General features: G+C 44.5%; 2 protein-coding genes across 5 annotated transcripts; both read right to left on the bottom strand.

The window, feature by feature from the left end:
- Positions 1-436: 436 nt before the first annotated feature.
- On the bottom strand, positions 437-22,694 carry LOC143517319 (palmitoyltransferase ZDHHC18-B-like). Of its 4 annotated transcripts, XR_013131920.1 has the most exons (11): positions 22,392-22,694; positions 21,661-21,994; positions 21,024-21,184; positions 18,293-18,448; positions 17,744-17,881; positions 17,311-17,362; positions 17,071-17,173; positions 16,807-16,919; positions 11,754-11,844; positions 1,689-1,856; positions 437-1,374 (listed from the first exon to the last, which is right to left on the bottom strand). XR_013131920.1 is itself a non-coding variant. In XM_077009699.1 (10 exons), the coding sequence occupies exons 2-10, from the start codon at positions 21,894-21,896 to the stop codon at positions 1,803-1,805; spliced, it is 1,104 nt and encodes a 367-aa protein (XP_076865814.1). In that variant the 5' UTR covers positions 21,897-21,994; positions 22,392-22,694; the 3' UTR covers positions 437-1,802. The 4 variants fall into 4 exon arrangements, 3 of the variants coding, with proteins under 3 accessions (XP_076865814.1, XP_076865813.1, XP_076865815.1); XM_077009699.1 differs by having other exon boundaries at positions 437-1,856; XM_077009700.1 differs by lacking the exons at positions 437-1,374; positions 1,689-1,856 and adding an exon at positions 9,700-10,250 and having other exon boundaries at positions 22,392-22,693.
- Positions 2,953-10,285, bottom strand: LOC143517321 (uncharacterized). The gene is made up of 2 exons (XM_077009701.1): positions 10,174-10,285; positions 2,953-9,407 (listed from the first exon to the last, which is right to left on the bottom strand). The coding sequence occupies exons 1-2, from the start codon at positions 10,207-10,209 to the stop codon at positions 9,066-9,068; spliced, it is 378 nt and encodes a 125-aa protein (XP_076865816.1). The 5' UTR covers positions 10,210-10,285; the 3' UTR covers positions 2,953-9,065.

Here is a 22,694-nt window from a genome sequence, read left to right as displayed (position 1 = left end):
GTAATTGTGCCTGAAAAACTTGAGATTACCCATTCATCACCATACCTGGCAATCCAGCCCGCACACATCACACTATGGAGGGACATCAGTGTTACATTTAGCATCTGCATTCATCCAAAGTATTTCCAACTATTTGTTTTGTTTTTATTTGTAACCTTTTCACCGGTCGTGTTATGTTCGTTTACAGTAATATGTGTTAGGAAGTTATTATAGTGTTTCATTTTGCTGTTTTATATACAAACAGCCATATGTTTATCGTGGTTATGAACAGTTTTCTGTGTATATGATCTCATAGGCCAAGGGCAGTATATAACAAGATGTTATAGATTTAAATATAAACCTATAAAACTTTAAATTAATAGCATGCTTTTACCACTTGATAATAAAGAAAACTTTGTATCACTGTCTACTTTAATGACCCCCCAACACAAAGTCATCTTGCACAGTAGTTGTAAACCTTTATGATTTACAAAACACTAGTGACAATCTTCCAGAGGTATGGACCTTGACTCAGTGGGTAATGAATTCCACTTCAATATACAGATCTGGCAGCATTACTTTCACAGAAAAAGAAAAAAAAATGATTCAGACGTTTTTCCATCCTGTCCTCTGGAGTGAGAAATGTATGTTGTGGGTTTTGCCTTGGGCTGAGGGAGCTCCTGTCTGTGAATGTGAGGGATATATGGGCCGTTTCATTCCTCCAGGGGTGGGGGGGGGACTGCTCTCTGCTGGAGGCTCTCCGCATGCTGACTGCTCACTTTTCCCCCACGCTAATGAGCCTGCCCCATGCACGGAGTCATGCATAGTCTGCAGCCCTGCGGGATCCGGCCCTCGGCTCCCGCCCCATTGCCCACTCCAGATTTGCGGTGCTCTGGCACGCATGGCCACGCTCCCATGTCTCTTTGGCTCCGCATTCTGGTTCCCCTCGCGCTCGAGGTAACATAACCGTAGCAACGCAAACAACAACTGATACAAGACGCCCTTCTTCAGAGCATGAAAGATAACGCCATTGTTCCCGCTCACCAGAACAGGCCAACAAAGAGTGCCCAAATGAGAACACAGTTCTGTCTTCAATAGACCTAGTCGAGTAGAACGCAGGGAAGAGGATCGAATGATTCCCAGAAGTACCTGTAATGGTTGGAACACACTGACCTGACTATCGGCCGTCGGATGGCATCCAGTCGTCAGATGGCGTCGAGTCGTCAGATGACGTCAGGCCGTAGGATGGCGGTGGTGACTGGTGTCTGCCTGTGTTCAGTGCAGTGAGTTTCGTTGGCTCTAGCCGGTCCTTGACGGTGTTGTTTTGGTCGATTGTGCATATTGAATCAATGTTGGTAATCGGCCATGAGAGACTTTTCCGATTGGCTTTTCAGTCTAAATTTGACTCGAAACAACATAATATAAACATTAGCTTCTTAAGTGTTTTTATAGCACTAACATGATATTTTGCTACATGGAAACTTGTTTTGAGAAGAGAAGAGATGGAACATTTGTGATTATTTCCTTTACTGTAAGCAATTCTATGGCAGAAAGGAGCTCAAAAAGAGGTTGGAGTCAAACAGAACTCAGTATACTTATTATAGGAAGCGTTACAGGTTCCTTTTGAATTCTGTTCTTTCATTCAGGTGCTTATACCTTATGTTGTTCAGCTGTCGTCTGTTTTGGTGAATTGGAGTGTAAGTACTCACAGGAACCAAGCAGCGATGGCGAATCGTGGGAAGGCGACCATCAGACCATCAGACCATCAGTCTGTTGCGGATGGCTGTGATTCTTCAGTGCAGGGGTTGTTTGTTTTCCGTAGCTTAAGGGTGCAGTGACAGGCCACAGGAACCTTTGCTTTCGTTAGGTGGAGCTACCTGGCAAGAACAGACAACACATATGCAGCACTATGATGCTGGATACCCGACAGGTCTGTCTCGGGAAACCTTTTGGGCTCTGGGAGAAGGATCAAGTCTAGGGGGCCGGTCTACGCATGAAGAAGGTGTGCTGAAAAATGAGTACAAATACACACACTTTAATACAGCTTCTGAGGAAGTTCTATAGAAGGGGATTGGGTATTGGGAGAATTAGTGTCACCTCAATCAGCTGGTTTCTCACATGAATACTGTCTGTAAAAAAAGAAATATATCTCCGCAGCTTAGAGGGAGACGCTCATGATGATGATGCTAAAGGTGCCATTTAAAGCAATCCAGAAACTTAAAGAAAGATGAGCTCAGATTTCTGTTCTTGAACACATACATGTTCCATATTTTTATTTTTGACAACTGGCTGTTTCTGATGATTTTTGAAGGCTTTCTTTTTTCAGAGCTGGATGTTCTGCACACACATTGTTTTCATTCAGTGTTTTTGTTTTTGATAATAAGAGCTGAGCCCTTTTCTTCCCAATTACAAAACTTTTGTTTGTAATGTTTTTTCATACAGACTCAGCGGTCGTTCAGTGGAGCATCCCTGTAAGCTTCTGGGGGAACATTTTGTTTAGTTTAATGAGGCTGATCCCATGATCATGGAATTAGCCTGTGCATGTGCACAAGTGGAGCCACTCGCATGAAGGCACCAGCACGAAACTTCGGGAAAAAATAAAGTAATTAGGAAAAAAAGAAGAAAAATAAATAACAGTCAGACGGGTGGTTTCACGAGACGGAGCTGGGAGAACTGGGAGAGCTGGGAGAACTGCCTTCTGACTGCGGTCGCTGTGTGGCACAAACCGCATGAGACGCTGAACAGGAGGAAACCCGAGAGCAGAGATGGGCCAGGGGACCCGCGAGACGACGGGTGATGCCAGGCGAGGAAGCAAAAGGTGAAAGGGCGAGGAGGAGGAGGACGGAGGAGGACGTTAGGATGTCTACAGGAGCGCATTCCCGGTCCCCGAGACATCCCACCACGAGTGTCTGTTGGAATTATATCACAAAATAGCTCTGGAAGCCAAAGGTACGTTAATCATAGGGTGTGAAGGAGAGCCTAGAGGAAAAGCCCATGTCTTTTTTTTTTCTGCCTCTCTGGTTACAGCAGGCAATGGCTTCCCCCACTTCTCTCTCACACACACATGCGGACCATGTGTACCATCACAGTTTCCATCAGCATACAGTCGGGGGTTTCTGCCACTGGATATTTACAAGGTTATGAGGGGAAAAAAGAGAAGTGACAGGAAAACCAAACACTTATCTCCTCCTGATGGGGGGAAGGGAGTCGGGGCGGGGGAGGGGCGGAGCTAGAGTAACTCACAGCAGCCGTGAGGGACCCAGCAGCGCCGGCCACTGCCGCCTCAGCCACAGCTCGGCGATCACCTTGGGCCGCAATTTCCATGTTGCGTTTCACGTAATTCACAAGCACTTAAGGAATACCCAGCAGAGGTTCACACAAACAGCTCCTGGCCACATTCATCTGTCTTCTGTGTCACTCTGGATTATGTAGGCACGCCTGTGATGGCCCAGAGGGCCCAGCTGTTGAGCAGCACTGAGTAATTACTGGTACCTGAACGTCAGCTAGCCCAGTACAGCATGTCATTATGGTAATGAGGGACTTACAACTCTGTCATCAGCTTTGAAAATGTGACCACGAGAGCTGCTGTCGTGACTTCAAGACTTGAAAAGACTTGAAATCCTTATTTTAACATAATAAATAAGTAATATAGAATCACATAACTGGATCATTTTGTATTAAATGGTGCTATAAAATGTGAACTGCTCAGCTCAGTTTATCCGTAACCGATCGGGGGAGGGGGGAGGGGGGACAGCGTTGAATTTGTGCGGAGAGGACAAGCAACATGCTCCCAAAAATTATCCTGTTCAATTATAAAGATTATGCTGTTGTGAATAAAAGAACTGTAACATGCAAGACATGTGGAGTCAGGATAAGAGATGGAGATGCAACCACTTCAAACTTTGTTCGACCTTTGAGGCTGCACAAACAAAAGCAAGTCTCTGCTATGTATATTTCACATAATGCTATAACAATTAGCTAGCTAGCTGTGATGTGATGTGATAACTCAGGGGTCGAAAATTAACTTTTACAAGGGTCCACATGAGCGAACCGAAACGCCTCAAACACCTAACGTTAGTTAGTCTGACTAACATAATATACTACTAATCAACTGCATCAATTGTGTTAAATATTGAAATTACATCTGGTGACTTGACTAGGACTTGAAGTTTAAGACTTGGGACTTGACTCGAGACTTGATTGTATTGACTTGGGACTTGACTCGAGACTTGATTGTATTGACTTGGGACTTACTTGTTACTTGCAACTTAGTGACTTGTTCACATGTCTGCTGACTACCACACTACCGTACTGTCTGACTACCGCACTGTGTGTCTACCACACTACCACGCTGTCTGACTACCACAAAACCACGCTGTCTGACTACCGCACTGTGTCTACCACACTACCACGCTGTCTGACTACCGCGGTGTCTGACTACTGCACTGTGTGACTACCACGCTGTCTGACTACCGCACTGTGTGTCTACCACACTACCACGCTGTCTGACTACCGCACTGTGTGTCTACCACACTACCACGCTGTCTGACTACCGCACTGTGTCTACCACACTACCACGCTGTCTGACTACCACACTGTCTGACTACCGCACTGTGTGATTACCATGCTGTCTGACTACTGCACTGTGTCTACCACACTACCACGCTGACTGACTACTGCACTGTGTGACTACCACACTACCACTCTGTCTGACTACCACGCTGCCTGACTACCGCGCTGTCTGACTACCGCACTGTGTCTATCACACTACCATGCTGTCTGACTACCGCACTGTGTGACTACCACACTACCATGCTGTCTGATTACCGCACTGTGTGACTACCACACTACCACGCTGTCTAACTACCACACTATCTAACTACCGCGCTCTTTGACTACCACACTACCAAGCTGTCTGACTACCACACTACCGCGCAGTCTGACTATCACGCTGTCCGACTACCACGCTGTCCGACTACCACACTACCATGCTGTCTAACTACCACGCAGTCTGACTACCACACTACCACACTGTCTGACTACCTCACTGTCTGACTACCACACAAACACGCTGTCTGACTACCACACTGTCTAACTACCGCGCTGTCTGACTACCACACTACCATGCTGTCTGACTACTGCACTGTGTCTACCACACTACCGTGCTGTCTAACTACCGCACTGTGTGACTACCACATTACCGCGCTGTCTGACTACCGTGCTGTCTGACTACCACACTACCGCGCTGTCTAACTACCGCACTGTGTGACTACCACACTACCGCGCTGTCTAACTACCGCACTGTGTGACTACCACATTACCACGCTGTCTGACTACCATGCTGTCTGACTACCACACTACCATGCTGTCTGACTTGGCTTCATGTTGATCATTCTGGTGCCAGTGTGCCTCAGAATGGTTGGATTATAATGGTGGGATTATAATAAAGTGAGACTGTGGGCAGTTCTAGCTGCCCCTCCCCTGGTCTGCACTCATCATGGGGGCTCCTACTTCCCCCCCAGGCTGTGGCTTCACTGTCAATAACTGTTGATGTGATGTGAAATACAGGCTTGACTGAGTACTGCCTGGTGTTCACACTTTGAGTAAAGGTTGGATTGTGATTTATTGACTTACAGTTGGTCGAGGGCTGGGGCGCTAGAGCTTGTAATGATGTGTGTGTTGGGCTCCTATGTTTAACTTCACATGTAACTAAAGGATGATCTCTTCATAATGTACCTAATGGTGTCCATATAACTGGTGGTGCTGAGTCGATTTACACACATTGGATGTTGTTTTTTAAACTTCAGATTTGCTTACTCAATACTATTAATTCCAGCAAAGATCAAAAAACAAACAAAAATACAATAACATCTACGAACGCACAGGCACACACAGAACTGGCACAAGGGATGCTAACACACCCACACAGCTGACACAGAGAGCGCACACACAAACACACACACACACACACACATACACACAGCGGGGCTCCTCATGATGCCTTGTGGCAGTGCAGCTGAGTGCGGTGACAGTATAAATAGGATATAAAAGGGTCCTTGACACACAGGCATCTGAGAGAGTATACACACACACACACACACACACACATATTGACACAAGCTGTCTCCTCTACCCCAGTTCCCAGACAGCCCGACAGGAAAGACTGTTCTTGCGCTGAGCGACCCCAGATTGGACCGGATTTGTTCAGCACATTCACACGGCCACCAGAGGCTGTCTGTCGCCTACACAAGCCCACCACACTTAGCTTCACATGACAAACCAGTACGTGTGTGTGTGTGTGCCGTTATGGCACGGTGTGAACAGTTCGATACGGCTTCTCTTTCACCACCATCCAAACACACACCTAACTAAAGTTATCCAAACTACAGTAGTGCAAACGGGTGAATTGTGAATGCTCGTCCAACAACGTTGGAGAACGCCGCTGCCTCCCACTAAGGGCAGCTTGGAGGAAAGGAGTGGGGTAAACAGAGATGGAGCTGTGATGCAGAACTCCTTCACCCGGACAGCCCCGCCCCCCGGGGGCCTGGACGTGGGAATCACCCTCTCAGCACGAGTTCACCCTTCTCTCTGTCCTAGACTCCATAAAAATGGTTGCCTCGTTTATTTTTTCTTCCCCAGACTAAGTCATGGAAGTCTCGAGAGTGCCGTTTTGCTCCTTGCTGGTCCATGTGCCTTGCATATGGAGGTACGAGAGGTCTGGGCGCACACTCCTCCTCCGCAACCAGTGCGAGGGACGTGAGGAAGGCCATCACAAATGGCAAAGTGTTTCATGGGGCCAGAGAGAATGAGAATATGCGGGCGGTCGTGTGGGCACTAGACAGACCCATGCTAGCAGACCCTCGCAGGCTTCATTCAGCAATGCAGCCGCTAGCTAAAGGATGTGCACAGGGTAAATCTCCAAAACCACAGGTGTGCATTTTATATACGTGTGTCTCTTTCATAAATGTGCATGTGAATAAAGAATTGAGAAAAACTGGGAATGTAAAGCTGCCTAAAACCAATTCAAACTATTAATTAACGTTGAGAATACCACGTCTGACTCCTGCTGTACTCCAGAAGTCCCTAAGTGCACACAGCCATTTCCTGTTTTCTGTTCCCTTCAGTGCTAAGAGCTGAAACTGACACACTCTTTTGGAAGCAGCTACTGCCATCTAGTGGAACATCTTCAAAAGCAAAGTGATATAAATTTTACAAAAAGGCAGCAATAAACTAGACTAATTTGGTTTCTTAATAATTATACCTGCCTTTCCAAGCAAAGATCTGTCTGTCTCAGTAACATAAAACCTTGTAAACAGAACAGAAACCTTTAAGATAGGACACTAACTCCTTTTTGTATATTTATAGTCATGTTCGGTTGACATTGCAAGTCCTTTGCAAATCCTTGTGGAACCTCAGACACAGAACACCCTCTGAATGTACACACTCACAATGAACCTTAAAGCCGCAATCAGCAAAAATACAAACCCACACAAGCGATCACTTCTCTAAAGTGTTTGTCAGAATGTATTGAATATTTTACTATTATTAACCTTACTGAGAAGAATATGCATGACACCTATGTTTAATACCAATAACCACTAATCACATTCAGAGTAGAACTGCCCTGGACACATCCTCTGGCAAAATTCAGGGTCAGGAATTGAAGGATTTTTGTTATTTTTTTTAAGAACAAGAACAATTTTTTTTTTTTTTAGAAGAACAAATACTGATTGTGACTTTTAGGCTGTTGAAAGATTAACCAATTTGCACTGGGGGGGTTAAAGGAAAAAAAGGAAGAAAGAGCCTCGCAACTTTTTATTTACAATGCCTTAGGTGAAAACATGTTAGTGAAAGACCATGTGATCTCCGTTACATGTGTACCAAATACCAAATCATACCACACCATTATCTTTCCAGATTTATTTGTGCAAATATTGCAGTGGTCTTGAGAGAAAAAAATGGGTAAACAACTTCCGGCATCTATATTTCATATTCCATTTGCATATTAAAAGACAACCTGAATATCCACAACCCATCCACACTGTATTTTCATGCACAAAATGTATACTTGGTGTGGCTAGATACAAGTCAAATTAGCCAAACAAGAATGGTGAACCATCAACAATTCAGGGGTGTACTGCTACATTGTGCTAACCAAACAATTACAGACAGTGGTGACTCGTGACCAAGTTCTGCTTCCTATGGCTTTGGGGTTGCCGTGAGAGCAAATACACAAATCAGGACAAAGATAATGTAATCAGCCTCAAATATAACCAAACACATATATAAAATTAATATTAATAGCAATGCACATTCCTAATACCTGATATACCACAACAAATACACTGGACAGCCCAGTATCCCTTGAATTACAGTACGGTAATACATCTTTCGTGTCCTATTATAAAACTGAAATCATACAAGAAAGTTTACAAGGTCTATTTCAAATCAAACTCTACAGGACAATAGCTACACTTGCAATCATTGTTTTCTTCAATCATGTCCAGTGATGGATGAAGCATGAACTACATTTCCCAGGCATGCACTATTAATTGCATAAAGAAGGCTGGCCGTAGATTGCTCAGGCCTGACCAGTATATCACAAACGTGTCCACGAAGGCCAGATAAATGGATCCCAGAGCTCATTCAATACACAGGACAATAAAAATACTGTGAAATTATTGCTGTTCAGCTAAAGCTGCGAAGTGCCTGTGGACCCTCAGCAGTGTGTGCACATGCTCCAGAGGTGGACGTGAAGATCTTCAACACCTTGTACTTATCCCTAGAACAAGAGCTCAATGAAACGGAGGAAACAGGCATTCCAATCAAAAGACCGCTCGAGTCTATATCCTGGCCGCACCAGACCATGAGACTTGCTCAGTCATTCTGCCTTTTCAGACCGGGGTTCCCAGAAAACAACTGACCAGCAGGTTTTCGGATAGATCAGTAGTCACTCTAATGGACAATCTACAGAGGAAGAAGGCTGACGTGGGGTAGGGGGGGCGGGTCTTGTCCGCAGGTGTGCTGGGTGGATCCGACGCCTTTTTGCTCCATTTGGTCTGCAGGTGGCAGGCATGGGGGGGGGGTCAGTGCTGAGGGGCCATCTTGGGCTCTCTGCTCTTCAGGTCCTTGCGGTTCCTTGAGCTGTGGCTGTGCTTGGACACGGCGGAGGCGGGCGAGCCGGAAGCGCGTGGCGGGTGGGGGGCTGGCGGGGGAGTCTTCTTTCCTTTGCTCCTGTGCTGAGAGTGATGTCTGTGGTTCGATGCACCCACCTGGCGCCCCCTGGAGGCCTTGGGGCGCCCAGGAGTAGAGGAGGGCGCTACGGCGGGGAGGGCGTCCAGGGCGGGGGGCGTGGCCTGAGGGAGGGGGCCAGACTGGAGCGCCGAGCGAGCGGCCGTCTCCAGCAGGCCTTTAGTGCCCTGGGTGCACTGGCAGTAGGAACGAAAGGATGAGAGAAAGGAGAAATGAAAGAAAAAGTTAAAAGACAAGGCAAATGTGTGGAGGACAGGACAGAAGAGACAGAAAAAAAACACGAAAGGAAGCAGATAGTTAAGAACAGTCTGAAATGGACAGAGTTGATAAAAGTACAAAAGTCTTGGTCACAAGCAGATTGAAGCATGGAGTCAGGCAGAAGCAGCCCTGCGGGGGGGGGGGGGGGGGGGGGGGGGGGGGGGGGACGGCGAGAGGACTGCATGGGGAGGGGGTGGGGGGGGGTGGTGGGGGACGGCTCGAGCACATTCATTCTTTATAAAGCCAGCTTCATCAGTCAGCCATTACATCAGGACTGGCGCTTTCTCCATCACATGAGGGGAGTCTCCTTTTGTTGAAGCCTAACAGAACTCAGGGGGACAGATATTTACATAAATCCCTATTTAAACAATAAGAACTTATAACAGCTCTAAAAACAAAAATATTTGGACAAATCAAATACAAATTTTTATTTAAAAGAAGAAATTCATACTGGGAAAGCCAGTATGGCTGTTTCACGCGCACACACACCAGTTGAACAGGAAGGACAGGGCTGGGGAGAGTCCTGATATCGTGACGTGATAAGCCCCCTCAGTGTGAGTAGGCACACTGTGGTTTTAGTGCAGCAGCTGGCCCTGTACAGCCAGGCAGCATGCAGGCCAGGCCCAGGCCAGACCAAGGCCAGACCCAGCTCAACCAATGGGGGAAAAGATGAGTCTTACCGACCTCCCCAAGCTGCACTGCAGATACCCACAGAATCATCAATTGGCACAGGACAGTGCAAACTCCAGGCAGTCCTCCTCCTAGATACACACACGGCTATTACTGTAGGAAGACGACTGGTCATATGATCTACGGCAGACTAATGGAGAGTCGCATGACTGGGCTCTGTTTCTGGTACATTCACTCACTTTGACACACACACACACACACACACACACACACACACACACACACACACACACACACACACACACTCTGATTAAAACTTTTAGGTCATTACTAGACTAATTAACCGCTAATAATACAATTATTCTGTGCAACACTAGGAAAGTTACTGTACAAATCTACATGCACAAATTCCTTTGTGTATTAACAAGTTTATTTATTTAAAATGTAAATGTATAATTTCAGACATTCTTTCAGATTCCCTAGCTGTCACAAACACACTCATTTGATAAGACACCTGTGCACAAATCCTCCACAGCATAAAAGCACAACAATGAGGCCACACATAAGCACTTAATTAGCTTAGCATACAAACGCTTAACAACTCCGCTTGAATGCTGAGCTCAAATGAATGGGACGAGCCATAATCCGGTGAGGGGAGTTGCTGGTTTCAACATGGCAACCCTCCAATGGGTGAAGACGACGCATACAAACAAGAAGCTGCCCCATATGGCCACTTAAAGGAAGTGGCAGAGCATGGCTGGCCCACTGATGGACCAGCATCTTCATAGTGCAAAGGTTCCTCAGGATGAAGAGATAAGGGTTGCCTGGGGAACAGTGATTCATCACTGTAAACAAACAATACTGCTCTACATTTTACTGCCTTTTACTGAACAGTGGAACCAGCTTCACACCTAATAAACCCAACACACATACACCCTGAGCCGGCATGTAAACATTCCAATAAGTTATAAACAAATATATACTAATTATACACTGGGCTTCTTGGTCAGTTCCTTACAGTAGGTAGCTTTCAGGACATTCATGAATAGTACCATGATAATCTCAGATAAACAAACAGCTGACATGTTTCAGTTCTCCTTTTGACAGGAATCTCCCCAGAACAGGACTGCTTCTCCTGTGCACTACGGTTTCACTTCCTCTGCCATTTCTGAGAAGACGTCTATGGGCGTGAACTGCGCATTCTGAGTCTGACGGAGTCACCTCACTTACATTCCCACCAACCCTTCAGTAGAAACCAGAAACTATAGCGGGATGCAAAAATATATATAAAAGGATCTACCTGAACCCGTAACCAGAAATGAAAAATATCTATTGCAAATCATTCTATATACGTCTCACAAGCACCCAGAAATGAAGACATCAGTCTAGAAGACAACAGACACAGGTCAGGCCTTCGAGCGTCGACACGGACACAGACATGAAGGAGAGGCACGTCCCCATGCCAAACATTAACACAACCCAGTACATTCCCATGATCCAGTGCGGGAGAACATGAGGAGGAGATGTGGTCCTGCTCAGGCAGTAGAGGACCTCTGAATGCGGGGGATGACTTGCTCAAGGGTGGGGGGTGGGGGGGGAAGCGGGGCGTGCCCTGATGCAGGACCTCGTCCTACCATGTTGAGGTCAGGCTTGGTAGCGGGACGCTCCACAGGGACAGTCCGGACCACGTCCTCCGAGGGCACGAAGCCTCTCCGGTCAATCAAACTGCAGCAGAAAAATATATATAATAATTGGTCATCACACAGGAGTTCCTGTCAGTGGGGCTGGAGGAATGCATGAAGAGGGTGATTATGGCCAAGCTAACATGTTCCTACACTGTAGCTCAGCTACCCCAACTTGAGTCTGATGGTAATAACTTCATGCCATTACTGGACGTCACTGAATGCAAGTCGTATATCCAGTTTGTATTTAGTAAACATAAAAAAATTCAATATGTTAGTATAAAAAGTAAGTAGAAATCAATTGGTATGTAGTATTAACATGTACATTATATATGGTCATAAACCATATAGTATTCAGATCACTGCAAATATCGTATTTATCTCAATCGGGTCATCTTAAATCATATTCCGGTGAAAATCAACACAAGCATAATCTCATTAATTGCATTTTTGATTCAGCACATTTGCCCATCGGTACGTTGTACACACCACATGCGTCTGACCCAGGAAGTGCTGCTTTGCCAAACACAACATGGCAGTAAGGTGAGAGGGAACAGCTTTATATTGGATACGGTACAGGACAGGTAACGAGGTACTTCACAGATCAGATGTGATCTGGGCGGTTTAGTGAGGATGAACTCCTAGCTGCTGAATTTTGGACATACTGCAATATAGCAAGGACCTTACAGTATAGGACTTAGAGTAATCTAGATGAGAGACAAGAAGAGTATGGAGCAGATGTTCAGCACCATTATTACTGAGCAGAGGGCAGAGTATGAAAATGTTAAATAGGAATCAAAATTGACAGCAAGATCATGGACAGTTTGTGAGGGTTTAACCAGCATTCCACCAACCTCAAAGTAAAAAACGAAATACATCAGAGTAGATGCTAGAAAAGCCTTTTGCATTATTATACAAATTATAGAGGACAAAAAATAAAGGGACAAGAAAAAGGCAATAAATGTGTGTACCAGTATAACATTCATGCTGGCGAATTGTGTGTCCAAGTGGGAGCATGTACATTATGAAAGGAGAGAGCCAAGAACTGAACTTTGATGGGAGCACCGTGAGCAACACGGATAGAGGATGTGTTGATTCATAGAGGTCAACTGTGAGTTAGGAATTAAAGATAGAGGGACACCTGAAACACCAATAGCAGAGAAACAAGCAATGTATCAAAGTTTAACCAAAAGCAGGGCCAAGCTCTAGATAAAGGAGGAGATTACCAATTGTTCCAGAATATGAAGAGCTGTTTCTGTGCTATGGCATGGTGAAAACCAGACTAGAACAGATCTGATATTAAATGAGTTTATAAGAACTGAGGCGCATCTCTTCACAGCAATTTAGCAATAAATGGGAGATTAGAAATTCACCTGAGATTACTGAACCTAATTGTATCTAAACCTCTTTTCTTAAGGACTGTATCTACAGCTATTTTTAATTCTGACAGGATTTCATGGCAAATATTTGTTTTAAAAATGGATTTAGAGATATCCAAGAGACATACCGGTATTTGAAAAAAAGAGTGAGTTGTGCTAAAGAACTGCCATGTAGTAAACTGACATTTCTTAATTAACTTGGATATCAGACAGTCAGAGTGAAGTGAGTAAAAGAATGAAATCTTTTCAAAGAAATTCTAGTAAGTCACACAGATTTGTAGACTGATTAAGATGATTATAAATAGAATCTATTTGATTATGGAAAAAATGAAGAAATGCCTCACAGCTCAGAAGAGCCAGAAACAGTAGATGCTAAAAGATTGAGATTTGTTGACTGTAGTGAAAAATGACTGGCATTATGGAAGAAACATAATGTGATCCATCAGCATTATTTGAAGTCCTATATTCTAAAGCAGTGGTTCTCAAACTTTTTAGACAAAGTACCACCAACTGTCAAACGAAAAACTCCACGTACCACCTACTACCCCCCCCCCCCCCCCCCCCCCCCAAAAAAAGAAAAAGCTGTTTGGCAAGTTTAAGTTGTTGACGGGGGGGGGGGGGGGGGTGGCGAATGTAAATTGTTACCGGGAGGATGTAAAATGGACACGAATTAAGTATTATATCACGATGGTTGGCGCCAGAGCGAACTAGTAACTCATTGAAGACGGTCAGGCGTGTGAAGACGGTCAAATGCGTGTGTCTCACGCATTTGGCAACCCTGCTCATTACACACATATGTTATAATGTCAGGGTTGTCAACTCTCACGCATTGAGCGTGAGACACACGCCATCCACCGGCAATATAACACTGAATCTGTGTCCATTTTACGTTCGCCCCCCAGTGAGAAGCATTTACTCATTTTAATTCTCTCGGTCAATGTTTGTCTGACGTTGTCCACCATTTCATCAATTCTGCGAGTGACCGTGTCGTTTGAAAGATGAACCAGGTCGAACTGTTTAGCGACATTTTCTCCGCACATAATACGAGTAATCCCTTTTAGTTTCTGAATTTCAGGACTTGTCATAATTCTGTTTTAATAAAAAAAAATGTGTTGTGTAAAAAAAAAAAAAAAACCTCAAAGCATCTTTATTTTCCGAGTTCATCTGGCGTACCACCGCGGGGTGCTCTGCGTACCACCAGTGGTACGCGTACCACAGTTTGAGAACCACTGTTCTAAAGTGTTCATTGTATGCAATGTACCGAACAGCATGGGGAGTTTGATACAGCTCAAGATGATAGCCCTTGAAGGCCCAGACATCAGGAGTGTTCCAAGGACATGGACGAGAACAGCATGGAGTCCACGGACACAGTTTTTATACAAGAGACAACAGCCAGGCCACCAACCCTAATCAAACAAGGTTTTGACAGATAGCCCAGAAGAGTGAGGAGGTGTAAATAGTCATCAGGTGTTTGTCATGTTTCAGCTCTACGCAACATGTCCAAGTCTTTGGGTGTAATAGAATCACAAAGAAAATGTTGCCTTGTCCATTAAATATTGATAACAGAGCAAGATGACAGTGAGCCCACATTTTTTGTACTCTGTTCACAACACAAAGGTCTCTAGCGAGATTCTTCTGACATACAATTTATCATAAAAATCTCCAGTTCCATCCTACTGGAGCAGACAGTGAGAACAGCTGAGAAGAGAGAGATCTTGTAGCAGACATGCAGTGAACGCATCTTCATCATACCCTGAAATTACACCATTCCAGGTATCTTAGAACAGCCAGACATCTCAGAGTCAAGACACAGCCTGGAATTTAAGACACGGATCTATGACTGAATACCTGAAAACCGTGTCTGAAATAAAGCTAGCACAAATACCTGAAAACCATGTCTGAAATAGAGCTAGCACATATCACAAAATACCTCAAAAGCATGGCTGAAATAGAGCTAGCACATAGCACTAGCACAAATACCCTGATGAAGCCACCAAGCCTAATTCAAGGATTTGGTTCAACTACAACCATCAAAACATTCCAACAGATCCTGAACCACAATACCATACTTGCCATAAGGATACCACAACCCAGAGCTGCATCAGGTGAACACCAACCATGCAAGGAAGGGGTACACCACTTCAAAATATGCGAGACAAGTACGGTAACAGGACGGAATTAAAGAGGTAAAGCAACAGGGTGGAGCAGCAGTAGTTTACTACATCATCATGAAGTTCATTATTTGATTTGATTTAAAGCCCCCACTCTTCAAAAGCTGAGCAACTGCTGAACAAGACAAACCTTACTCCAAATAACTCCTTTGAGAAGTGGCAGGAAGTTGTGCTCAACACCCTCTCACAAGAGGCATCATACATCATGTATTAGGGGTGCACGATATGGACTAGAATTACGATGTGCGATAACATTGTTGGATATCCCGATATCGATGTGAACCACGATAAATTAAGATTAAAATACAGAGATGTAGTGTCTCTCTGAACAGCAGCACGTTAATTAGTTTTTTTTTTTTTTACTGTGTAATGAATCCAGAATAATTCCAAATATTTTGCAGGTTTATTCAACAATAGATTCAATCTAGGTTTATACTTTCACGAGTGACCGTAGCGCGACTCCGCACACCTCGCGTAACGACGGAAGCGTTTAATCTTGCCGTGTCACATTCTTTGCAGTGTGGTCCGAAACGATATGTAGGCCTAGTAGTATAGAAAAAACACCCCTCAAATACAGGGGAATGAACATTTACCTGACCAATTTTAATGTTGCTTTGTGTATCATTTTTTTTTATCAATTTGCTGGAATTTAGGCTAAAGTACTTGAAATTGTAACTACTTCGTTTCACAACAAATATCTGTCTGACTGAACAGTTCTCTTGTAATTACATTAACAAATACGAGCCTCTTGTAATTCCAGGACGAAACATGAAAGAACATGAAGACGTTAAGATTGGGCGTTTTGAAAATAAACAACCATTAAATAATGTGATAAAAAAAGCGAATTATTTCGAATCATTTAGAGTATATGTATAAATATTTAACTCAATTAAGTTTAACGAGCTGGAAATTATTGAAATGGACCTTGAAAGTGACGTACAAGTGCTTTAATTCCACTTTGTATAGGTGTATGAACCCGGCAAACATGACTGTTCTCATTGCGCTGAGACGCGGCGCGCGCGAACTTACAAAATTCGAGAGGTGCACGACCTCGCGAATCGACAGCGCGCGAGACCATCGCGCACGGGCGAAGCCACCGTGATTACGTTATTTTCACCTTGCGGACCCTCGCGCTGCGTCAAGTGTAAACCAGGCTTAAACCAAATCGCGTGTCTGATGAGCGTGTTCACCTCACTCTGCCTCTTGCCTACTTACGTCACGTGATCATAGTCTGCAGCGCGAATAGCTCCCTCTATTGCTGGACGAGGATAATGCAATTTGAGTTTGCTGTTATTCAAGGAGTTACCGTGGCTCTTTCGATGTGTTTATCGTGAAACTTCACATCGCGATAACGATAAAAATACGATTCATCGTGCAGCCCTATCATGTATCTAAAGTTTTCAACACAATTTTTTGCAGTTAAATGTCAGAGTGAATGCTGCGTCCCACACTCACCTGGGAGGCATTGGCCCACAAAGAACAGAGCAGCAGTTCTTTAATATGTTGTTATAACTAAAAGGATTCCCAGTTTCTTCATTCCCACTTTTCCCAGACCACGAACCTTTTATCTGGAAGAGAAAATAAAAGCCTTTAGACAAGGCAAACACTACAAAAGTGTTTAGATAAAGGGTATTTTAGAATTGAACCTCTTCATTTAGGTACAATGTGGCTTGTGTGCTAGCAGATCATGTACATCAGATATTAATGAACACCACTTACATCCTCATTTGTGGTGAGATTAGCAGCAACCAGGTATGTATGGAAGCCTGAGAGGCCCAAAATAGACCACACTGAGAAGAAGCAAACAACTAGCTCTAAAGCAGTTAAAAGGAGTTAAAGGATATAACCAAAAACACAAAGAAACTACACAGATAAAAAAAAATTTTAGATACAATTCAGACAAGGCAATCACTACCTACATAATGTCAAAGGTAAAGGGAATTATAGGCAAAAGGATATCTTGCAGGGCTCTGCTGGACAGCAAAAACCAGCCCATTTCCTCCTTGTGACCCTGAAAATAAATAAAATAAAATCATCATCATCATGTCTGGGAAGTCCTTTTACTAGTTAGTGTGAGAGACTAATGCTTCTGTATATGAAAAAAGGGGAAAAAAAAAAAAACAAACTTTCAGAAGAAAGTCCCTTGTTATAGTTTGTTGTGAACTGTGTTAGGATCATATCTTGGCAATATGAATCCTGATCACACGAGTGTTTGCCAGTCATGCCCCCCCCCCCCAGGACACCATCACACATCATTATTTAGGCTAAAGTGAGATAAAGGTCAGCTTATCTCCAGCAAGAGCTCAGTTACACCACGCTACTCAGATCAGCAGACAGGGGGCGCTCCAGAACACACGGTGATGGGACGAAGGGCCTGGAGCAGCCTACATACTCAGAGCTAGATGTGTGGTGACGCAGCCGAAGATGAAGGCGGTGTGGAAGGAGAGAGAGACGATGAACATGTAGAAGAATCGGTAGTTGCGCTTCCCCACACAGTTTCCCACCCAGGGGCAGTGGTGGTCAAAACGCTCTGGACGAAGGGAAGACAGACAAGAGCTCATCAGCACAGACTGCTTATACGAGCATGCAAAGACAACAGGGCTGATCTAAGAGCAAACACGGGGCAGAAAAAACTTAATGCTTAATTTGTGGAATCTGAAAGCCACCTCTTCATTTGTCATGGACACACGACTGCATGTTTTATGTGTTCTGTTCAGGCTGATATACAGACAAATGTGGAGGCTGCGAGAGCTGACCTACTGTGAACCCCCCACAGAGGACAGCAGCAGTGATAAGTGAGGAAATGTCACCTGCAGCAGTGCCACCGTCACGACCCAACCCCCCAGCTGTCATCAGGCTTCCCCCCCCCCGAAGAGTTGGCATTAGGCCCCGCCCCCTCCCACAGAGCCGACATCACGCCCACCACCTTCCCAGTACTCACCCACACAGTTGTCACACAGGCTGCAGTGGGAGGTGCGCGGTGGGCGAAAGATCTTGCAGGTGAAGCAGTACTTCAGCTTGACCAGCTGCTCATTGATGACCACCTCCTTGGTGCGAGGCGGCGGGCGGTAGGAGGAGGAGGAGTCCACCGGATTATCTGTGGAACCAAATGCCACACAGAACCTGAGAAACCTGGACCAAACCACTCACTGCTACACAAGCCTGGATGTTACACGTTCTCCTCCAAACAGAGCTGTGACATCACCTCATGCACTGCTACGAATAAACAAACAGTAATAAACTCATTTTAATAACAAACTCATTTTAATAAAAGCTTCAGTAAATTTCAGGGCGGTTTGTTTCTCCTTTTTCTGGATAAGTTCAAAAGGAAGACGTAAACCAGTAACTCTCTGAAACACCAGCAACTGCACGAGACGTCACACTGAAGCTGCTGTGGCACAAATCAACCACCTTAAACGTGATCAGGACGAACGCAAATCACACATTCGTATCGCCAGGATTTTTACTGTGAGCTAGATCTGTCCATAAATTACATTTTCTAAGACAATATTTGTCAGTGGACCATAGAAAAAATGAGAAACTGAAATAACTGCTTGCGTAGGTTTTCAGCCCCTTCAGATCCATTCTTGGCAGAGACACCCTTTATGTCTGCTGGTGTGAATTTCTACTATTTTTGGACATTGATCGAGTCAATGTCGATCAATGTCCGTCTCCGTCCCCCCCCCCCATGTCTTCTGGCAGATTTGCCCCAAGTTGTTCAGACTGGTAACCACAGATTCTCGATTGGATTGATATCCGGATTTTGATTTGGCCACTGGAAAACATTCACATTTTTGTTGTTCACACACTCCTGTGTTGCTCTGGGCTCAGTCCCGGTTCCAAAAGAACGATTTCTTAGCAGACTGAAGCAAGGTGACTTGCAGTATCTTCCTACATTTTGCACCATCCATCCATCAGTTTTAACAAGATACCAGTCCAATCCGAGGAACGGCCATGACGTGATTCCCATGGCACGACGCTGCCACCCACGTACCTCGCTGTGGAGGTGAGCAGTGAGCACCGGGGAACCAGCCGTCTGCACCACAGTGTTTTAAATCTTGCTTCTTTCACGCTCCCTCCCACACGGGCCAGTTGTGCGTGGAGCTCGTGATATTTCTTCACTGGTGCAGTCACCACAGTCTCGGTCACTGATCTGTCCAACTCGTTCAAAGTGCAGCGTGGCCTCTCTGGCTTGCCTGTACAAGTCTTCGTGCTCTGATGTGGAGTTTTGAGGTGGTTTTGTCTAGGCAGTACCTGGGTGGTCTGGTGCCGCTTCCATTTCCTCACAGCATATCCAACAGTACTCAGAGGGATGTCTAAACACTCCAATATTACTTTGTAGCCATGCGCATCCCTATAGCTTTATATCCAATTTCCTTGGAATGCTAGTCTTTAGTCTTCCTTCAGATTTTCAGTCTCATAAATGGTACTTAAATCTGTGGGGTGGGGGGGGGGGGGGGCTGTTATTCAGAAAAGGTGAAGTTTTTAAGCGATTCACAGTTGGTGACCAATTGTAAGCCAACTGTGCCCTCATTAGGGCAATATCTTTCATCAGTGTAAACACAGAACTGCCAATGCTCTGGTGTTGAATACTTATGCAAGCCACGTTATTTATGCTAACTGATTAGTAAAAAACAAAACGTCAGCATTTTTCAAATAAAATATGATGGTACAAAATATCTAATTGACATTTGTCATTAAAAGAATGAATTGACTTTGGGGTTTTCCCCCCCCCCCCCCCCCCCCCCCCAATGCATTTTGTATGCAGCATATACTTGAGTAAACATTGGAGTTCTTGGGTCTCAGGTCAAGGAGGTATTTACCAAAGTCACCAAATGTAAATGTGGTGAAACACTGCATGACAAAATAGTCAGAACAAGCCTAACTTTAGATCACATATATGAAATGTTTTCACAGATGTGAAACAAACCATCCCTTTTAGTTTCTGGAGTATTTTTAGCCACTTTTCACCACTGTAATCTACATATCAAACATGTGTTAATAACACACGTGAATCTAAGACTATGGCAATGAAGTCTCTAATGGTAAAATGTAACTAAGAGGTTCACGTTCACCAAGCAGCTAATATCATACTCAGCAATTATTTTATTATTCTAAACAAACTAGTTATTTTCTTGTTAATTGTTTTGAATATTTTTTGACTTTGGAATTGGTCTATGAAGTTATTTATCCCCGTTATGTATTTGACATTTCAGCATAAAAGTAGGTCTTGTATGAGAGCTTGTTCATTCTGAAAGCACATGAGGTAGCAGACCACAAACTAAAGAAAGCCTAAACTCTTCACTCAATCATTATAACTTAAGCATGTCTAGCCCAGGACATTCGATGTTGATAGTGTATTAGCTTAAACATGTCAGCAATCAAGCAACCATGTGGGTTCCTCTGGCCCACACACTGCTTCCTGCCCAGGAAGGACATTACATTAGTCCAATCCACTGACATTAGGTTAAAATGTCCTTTCGTTTTTATCACCCAATTAAACCAAGGGGACTCAGCCAAAGATCCTGAGCAATTTCAGTGCAGCTCAACAGCAACAGCTTACTGCATCAGCAAAAACTACAGGTTCTGAACATTCTGAAACCATCAACATTGTGGTGAAGTACACAAGGTTTCCAGCGAAACAGGACGCATTTCCACACAGTTTCTCTCACCTATCTGCTTCTCGATGTCTGCAGCCTCTTCTGGTGTTGCCCTAGGCAGAATACCTGGGTCAGTAAAGCTGGTCTGAAGGAGAGAGATGACCACGAACACAAAAAGGACACCGCCAATCGCCGGGATGCAGCTAGTCACGTGCTGAACCAGAAAAGGGCAGCTAGAAACACAGACGAGGGCACAGAGTACAACAGTGATTCTGGAACACCCAAAGAGAACACCACTAATAATCTCCTGCAGCTCAACCTAGTTTTAAATATGCATAATGCAAGGTCAATGCAGTAAAAACAAACAAACAAACAAAAAAACAAGATGGTGGCAAAAGCTGTGGAATTAAAGCATGGTTAAAAATGCAGCTCTGTAATACACAGAATTGTCACTTTTGAATCAGTTAACCAAGAACACAGAGAGTCTAGTGGGAATAACTTTGAAAATGAGAGCAATGTTTGACAAAATTATTCCATATTACGTATTCACACATTTTTAATTACATGTCTAACACCCGAAGAGTCCTTAAAATAAAATGTTAAAGAACTTTAACAAGTATAATTGTAGTTTTGGCTCAACAGCGATGTGTGCTTGACTGAGAGCATCAATAACTGATGTTTGAGCTGCAGGTAAAGAAGACGCACTTACTCGAATATAAAGAAGAGTCCACTGGTGACCAGTATGAGGCCCACGGTCAGAGGGAGCACGCCACTTTGACGGGCCACGATGATCCGGCCATCACAGTAAAAACGGTTCTTGCCAGGAAACACTTCCCATTTTCTCTTCAGCCGTCTGGGTTTCTTCTCTGGGCAAGGTCGTGAAGGAGTGGGAGCAGGTGTCGGTAGTGCCTTGGGGTCTATTTGCTGATATTCACAACTTTTCATGGTGCGTCGTCCTTCTCTGTCGTGTAGAGACCGTTGTCCAATTTCTCCCAAAGAAATAGTGAAGTTATTTTTTTTCTCAGCCGGTTTCCAGCGAGATTCTGCTGAAGACACAACGACAGTTCAGCAATATTCCCTTCTTACGACTCGGAGCGTTTCTCGTAAAACCATTACGGCACACGGAGCCCACGTATCCGATAACGTTGGCGTTAATGAGAGATATCTCCGTGTTCGTCTACTACACCCGCCGTTCACCTACTGCTCTGTTGAAACATGTCAAACTAACCAGATTTACCAGCTTGTGGCGTAACTGATGTGGTCCTCCACCTTACTCCGGGTGAACGGTGGAGACTTCAGGATGAGTGACCAGCTTCAACTTCATCTCTCAAACACTCGAGTGTAACCAGCTATGCTCATTAAGATTAACACGACTAACTCGACATCTATCTAACGATATCTGGTAAACTGTTTAAATGTGAGATGTCCGTGTGATCTTACCCCTTATTGTTCACCATCCCAAACCACCAGGTGTCATTTCTGTTCAATATAAATTGCTGGCACGACATCAGTTGATTTCTGCACTGGAAGCAAACCCATCCAGGGGAGGAAACACACGCCCTTATAACTGAGCCTTTCGCGGGGCGTGGGTTAATCAGCTAAAATGTAATCAGCTAAACTTCTGAGAGCCCTTATCGCACTCTTCTTCTCGACACATTCCTCGTATCAGCTCTTCATCAGGACCAGTTTTTGTTCTCACACACTGTAGTGTTTTTACGACAGCTTGACCTTTTTTACGGCGTG

The sequence above is a fragment of the Brachyhypopomus gauderio genome, chromosome 6 (assembly GCF_052324685.1).
Source record: "Brachyhypopomus gauderio isolate BG-103 chromosome 6, BGAUD_0.2, whole genome shotgun sequence".
In the NCBI taxonomy this organism is placed as follows: domain Eukaryota; kingdom Metazoa; phylum Chordata; class Actinopteri; order Gymnotiformes; family Hypopomidae; genus Brachyhypopomus; species Brachyhypopomus gauderio.
Note: the sequence above shows the minus strand (reverse complement) of the source record. Positions and strands in the feature narration are given on the sequence as shown.